We start from the raw sequence: 6,570 nt of genomic DNA on the forward strand, positions 1-6,570 counted from the left end.
GTAATGTCATTGAAAAATATAGAATTTTTTAAAATCTTATGTTTAATATTACATTTTAAGCAGACTCAATTTTGATGATTTATAATTGTATAAAAGCTTCAGTAAAATCAGTCATTTATACTTTAAGAATGGAAAATGAAAAATATCTTTTTTCTACACCTATCAAGGAATTAGATGATTATAACAAAATAATATTTTCAAACATGATTTTATAGGTTTTTTTTATTTATAAAGTCTAAATTGATTGTGCAATAATGCAAATAAAAGAGGTATACACCTTAACAGTTTTAAAAAAATCAAAAATTGAGTCATAGCACACACTTTTTTTTGCTTTAAAGTCCATAAAGTTTCAATGTCCTGTCCATACTAGTAGAAGCAATAAATTGAGAATGCTTTCCAAATCTAATTCCTGTAGCCAATGCTGTGTGATCATTAAACACTTTTAATTCTTGCCATTGTTTACACATATAAACACTGAAAATAAAATTGAAAGTAATATGTGTGCAATATATTTTAATAAGTGTATAGTTTAGTATTTTTACTCACCGGACATCAGTTCCTGCAACACCAAGATATGTTCCACTTTGGTCGAAACATAAATCTTTGATTTCATACCCATCATCCATGACGAGAGTTTTAAAATTCTTTAGTTTACGTAAATCCCAAAGTTTTACGCAGCAGTCATCTGCTGAAGTAGCAAGATAGTAACCATTTTCAGAAAATGATATGGCAGTAATTGGTCCAGAATGTCCTGTAAAAAAAAAAAAGCAAAATAATTTTAAATACATAAAGACTTTAAAACATGCTTTGAAAATGTATATTTTTATTCTAAACAAAAAACAAAAACATATTTTAATTTTTACCCGAAAAAGTTGCCACGTTTGATTGTTCCTTCAAATCCCAAATCACAACATTTGAATCTGAAGTACCAGTTCCAAAAATAAGTCCATCCGGGTGGAATTGTCCAGTAGTTAAAGTATTGTTTGAAGTTTGACTTGAAACCTACATAAGTTACAAAATTTAAAATAATTGATACATTCATATACTTATAATTAAGTTAAATGATTTAAAATTTACTTTGGTTAATAGTTTTCCTGTGCGGATATCAGAGAATGCCCAATTCTGATCAACAGATGTAGACAAAACATAATCCCCAGTTGGATGCAATGATACTCCAGTTACTGAACCTTCATGAGCTCTAATTATTTGGGATAGAGGATTAGAAGCACCAACATTCCATACTCGAATGGTTGTATCAGGTGATCCAGTTATCACAACATCCTAAAAAACAATGTTAGTTCATATTATTAATATAAAATTAAAATTGTTCATTTTAATTACTATAACCAGTGTCATTGAACTTATAAAAAATAAAGTGTTTTAATAATTTTAACTTATACCTCATTAGGATGATAAATAACTCGTGTGACTTTCTTAGTATGACCCTTAAGAACAGCTATGATTTGTTCAGTATCTTTATTAAACACTGTAGCGTTTTTATCATTTCCTCCAGTCAAAATCTTACTGGTATCTTCACTATGTATATCTAAAGACAATATCCCTGGTACACTAGCACTATGAAGACCCTATAAAGTATTAAGTAAAATAACAATAATTACCAAAATATTTAAATTAAGTATATTTTAACAAATTATCTGTTTATTAATAATATTGCATACTGGATGGGATGCCAATGTTTTAAATCCTTTTAATGATTCTTGGTCTATTAAGTCTTCTGGAACTGTACGTCCTCGTTTCTTTCTCTCCTGTGTTAAAACTGTAGCCTTTTCTTGCAGTTTCTTAATAATTTCATCAGTTATACCAGCTTCTTCAGTTGGTTGATTTGGCACTCCAGCAGCTTCCATAGCAATTGCCTAAAAAAAAAAACAAATAAAAAATGTTCAAAAATGTAAGCAATAGAAACATAGTTATACTACACTATTAAACATACTGGTTGTGGTATAGTAGTAGGTCCAGCATTTGCAGATGAATCATTAACAGATATTCCAGCTTGAGGTTTTAGTGTAGCCAAAGCTTCACGAGCAGCTGTCACTTCCTTAGTCAAACGACCTATCACGCGACAAGCAGCATCATGCTGATACAAAGCATGACTCAACTCTTGTCTAGCAGTTTGTAACTGTTGTCTTTGTGTAAATGCATGTAACATCACAGCATCCCACTCATCTTGAAGCATTTTCAATATAGCAGGAATACTAGTGCCAGTCACAGGTTTTGGTTTAACAATAGAAGGAGCTAAAATATAAAATAGATTAATAAAAATATATTTAAACTAATCAAAATAAATCTATTTAAGACTAAACACAAAATATATATTTATATATATAAATATATATTTTTGTCCAAATATGTTTTAAGTTTTTAGTTTATAAAATAGTTAAACCTAGATAAAATGTAACCCGAATGTAACATTATCAATGCCGGATAAAATATTCAAAAAATGTTATAGATTATAAAAAAAATATAAACTTATGACGTTATTTAACAAGTATAGAAAAATATTAATAAACTGATAACACTCTTTCACAAGGTTTGAATTCAACTAATAATATTAACGGTATTATACTCTGATATATTCATTACTCACAATAACACATTAAATATAAGATTTTACAAATTATACTTTACAGAACATAAATAAATAATGTTTTTCTTACAAAAATTGCAGTTTATATTTAAATATCTTATTTCTATAATAAATTGTATAAGTACCAAGTATAAATGAATAATAATTATTTGTACCATTGTACCTATTTATTAGAAGGCATTAGAAATATTAAGTTTTTATTTACAATTTTAATCTATATTTTAATTAATAATTAATATCACCTAGAACAATTTTTAAATTATGATAATAAAATGAGTTTATTTTTTATTAAATATATGAGCGAATGCAGTGCAGTAAGGGTTTCTAAATCATTATTTGAGTTTATTTAAGTAATAACATTTTAATCCCAAATACAACTAATAGTTTAATAGAATTCTATTATTTAAACAAGCGTAAAAAGTAGATAAAAGTAATAGCAATCATTAGTAAGTAGAATTATAATTGAATGTATATACATAACATTTTCTAATGATATACTTATTAGTCAATCTTAGTAATTTAATTAATTCTAATATTTATGTTCAACTTCATTAATATTTCCAATTTTTTAATGATAAATATTATCATTATATATAATTTAAATACCCAAAAACAGAAAAACAATATGTCTATTTATATTTTTGAGCTTTAGTACAATATACTTCATAAAATATCTCAATACAAAAAAAAAAAAAAATAAATAATTAATAATAAAGCTGATTTTGGGAATTTTTACTGCAGTTAGTGGGTCTTCAAAAATTAGTCTGCTTGATTAAAATATAGACCTGTGGTTGTCAACTGATGTACTGCGAGCGCCTTTGAAGTGTGCCATGAAAAATCTATTAAGTCTTATAAGTATGTATTTAAAAATATTATTTTCGATATTCGGGTATATTATATGTATTGATGTATCTCAAACATTTTATAGGCGATGAAGAGTTGTCACATTGTTAAAAAGGTTGAAATCCTCTGTTATACACTATAGAACAATAGTTAATAGCACTAATAATAGAAGTGAAGTTATAACATAAAAAAAAAAAAAAAAATTAGTACTTATATATTTTGTAACAATACTAGTAAATCAAAAATAATTTATGATACAATGATTTAAAAAAAAAAGTTAACATAATATATAAATATCATTATATACCTATTGTTTTTTAATGGATAAATAATAATCAGATACAAACTAAGGTACAATTTTTTCTTGATTTCAACTTACTCTTTATGTCCACTAACTGTTCTAGAGCTAATTCTTCACCATTTATCGGATCAGTATTATTTTCTTTGATGTATTTTTCTATAAGACGTCTTTCAAAAATTGAACCCGATACTGGTGATACCACAGGATGCTCTGGTACTTCATTAGAAACTGAAAATTAACCATATGTATAAATAAACTGTACTCTTTAAGTTATCCGTCTATGGATAACTTCTTAACTTTCAAGTAGATGTGCTATTAGCTGTTAAAGAATAGTTACAGGTTTCAAACTTTATAAACATTTCAATACATAGTAATAATCGTAATTCATGAAATTAAATTAAGATTTAATGTAGGATAGTATTAAGTTTAACAGAAATAAAAACAATTTGTATTGAAGGATTTTTTTTAAAAAAAAAACATCGAAACTGTTGAGTTTTTGAAATTTCATGTACACATTAATTTCAAAGTAACGCACACTTAAGTTGAAATCGGGAAAACAGCCCCAATCTAATACCAAAAAATAAAATGGTACCTATTAATATTATACAATTATTTAATTAAACGTCCTATCTATTAAATAAGTATCAGGTATAAATCAGTAAAAAATTAAAAGTATAATTAATAGTATATACTTACTAGCACACACTAACGCCATGACTGTAAATGACTTGAACACAACTTAAGATATAAACAATATTAGCCGAACGCTTTCAAAACTTACAAAACTAACAATAGGTACATTTAATAATTATAATAACACATAACACTTAAGTAAACACAAACAATCCGCAGTCGAGTGGCGTCGACCTAAAGAAGCAAAGTCCCAACTCCCAACATCTGAAATATACGAATTACGAACGCTATATGTTTTGCTACAAACCACAACATAACCTCAAAATATAAAAACCGGCGCAATCACTGTTAGTCATCGATGACTAAACGTATGACATCGGTGACTAGGAGGTAACTGATTAGACAATATTATCACAGCACGACGATGGGGAGTAAGTTGTGCATGGATAATATTATGTCTATAACTCCGAGGCATTGCTAAGTCCTAAGTATAGTATTAAGTATAATTAGCCTCGGTCACAGATATATAAAAATATTAGATAGACGACTCCCTATTCCTACATTGTTAAAATTACGATGTCCACAAAAATGGCCGAAATTCTCTTATCTAAGAAGTGAACGCTTACAAAATATATATATATATATATTATGATAAAATGATAAGCAATGATGATATTATGGCGGGAAACAAAACTATTACACACATTTAGATTAAAATTAAAAGTATACCTACAATTATTATAAGTTATAACCATAAATTATATTATTATTTTAGTTAATTTAATAAAAATAATAATAATATAATATTATAACACACGAGAAATTTTTACGTAGATAAATATGTTTAATAAACAAGCTTCAAGCTTATCCAATACGCACAAGCTTGAATTCAGTTGATCTGAGTTCATATTAAAAATGAACTAAATATAAAAATAAAAGTTTGTGTAACGTTATATAACAACATAATAACGTAAAACAAAAATGAATAAAAAATAATTAAGTAAATAAAATATAGGAGAAAATAAACACTGTGTATGCTGTATTACCTAACTCTAATCATATTATGGTATAATAAAATCTGCAGCTCATAAGTTTGACTAAAAATTCAAACCTTAAATTGCCAAATATTTTTATCTATATAAATATTAATATATATTTACTTCATTATATCTTACTTTGAAATGTGCAAAAAAGGAAATCTTACTGTATAAATTGACAAGAAAACCTAACAAAATCAGCAGATAATAAAAATTAGAACCAAATACCTGCCTAATTCGAAATCATCGGAATAGTAGGTATATTACAACTATAATCTAATCAGAGATTCCCTAACTGTGGATCGCGACCCAAAATTGGGTGGCGATTATATATTTGGTAGGTCGTGCTATATTTTCATATTAAAAATAAATATATATATATTTTGATGTAAGCAACTGTTTCACTAAAAAAAAAAAGGTCATTCATTGATATTATGGGTTGCCAAATCTTAAAAAATTTCCTAAATGGTCGTACACTAAAAAGTTTGAGAACCTCTGATCTATATAATATTATCGCTGTAATTGTACAGCATTGCATCAGCGTAATCGGTCTATTTACTTAATCAATACATTTACAATTTACTTGATAATTCGATTAACAAAAATCTAAAAACACGTTTTGCTTTTGCTGAAATATTATTTCATAAAATAAGACTGTTTTTGATTCAAAAAATAGGAAAAATGTAAAAAAGTCTAAAAAGCACTAAAATTAAAAAAATCATAAAATAAAATAAAATTTTTAATTTGAGTTCTTTGAATCATGAAATACATTTTTAGCTAAATCTGCTATTTTATAAGCATCTCATAAGAAATAATATTAATTATTAATAGTATCAACACAAGTATTGAAATACTAATTTTTCTAATCTCCTTGAATTATTATTATGACTGATTTGTGTAATCGTTTGTTAAAATCTATTACGAAGAAATGAGGAATACGTTGGCAATTATAGAACATGCAATATCACGGTTATTGGTTATGGTCGTTAAGTTTAGAAACTAGTGTTCAGTTACATATAATCTTAATAGTAAACTTTACTTACTTTTAATAAAAAAAAAAAACAAGTTAGATTAGAATATAAATTAGTTTCTGAAATTTTCCAAATTTCTGACTTAGATAGAAATTAATCTGTTGAAAATAATAACAGTTC

The 6,570-nt window shown here is 26.1% G+C and overlaps 1 protein-coding gene across 1 annotated transcript; it reads right to left on the reverse strand.

Annotated features, from left to right (window-relative positions):
* Positions 1-204: 204 nt before the first annotated feature.
* Positions 205-4,671, reverse strand: LOC114128084 (pre-mRNA-processing factor 19). Its single transcript, XM_027992503.2, has 9 exons — positions 4,446-4,671; positions 3,828-3,977; positions 1,952-2,253; positions 1,680-1,874; positions 1,401-1,586; positions 1,078-1,281; positions 864-1,002; positions 547-751; positions 205-474 (listed from the first exon to the last, which is right to left on the reverse strand). Exons 1-9 carry the CDS (start codon positions 4,462-4,464, stop codon positions 333-335), a joined length of 1,542 nt encoding a protein of 513 aa, XP_027848304.1. The 5' UTR covers positions 4,465-4,671; the 3' UTR covers positions 205-332.
* Between the last annotated feature and the right edge of the window lie 1,899 nt (positions 4,672-6,570).

This window comes from Aphis gossypii, chromosome 1, assembly GCF_020184175.1.
Source record: "Aphis gossypii isolate Hap1 chromosome 1, ASM2018417v2, whole genome shotgun sequence".
In the NCBI taxonomy this organism is placed as follows: domain Eukaryota; kingdom Metazoa; phylum Arthropoda; class Insecta; order Hemiptera; family Aphididae; genus Aphis; species Aphis gossypii.

Coding starts and splice junctions, on each gene's coding strand:
- LOC114128084 (XM_027992503.2), bottom strand. Junction 1,587..1,679: donor AAACATTGGCATCCCATCCA/GTATGCAATATT, acceptor AATACTTTATAG/GGTCTTCATAGTGCTAGTGT. Junction 475..546: donor GTTGCAGGAACTGATGTCCG/GTGAGTAAAAAT, acceptor TTTTATTTTCAG/TGTTTATATGTGTAAACAAT.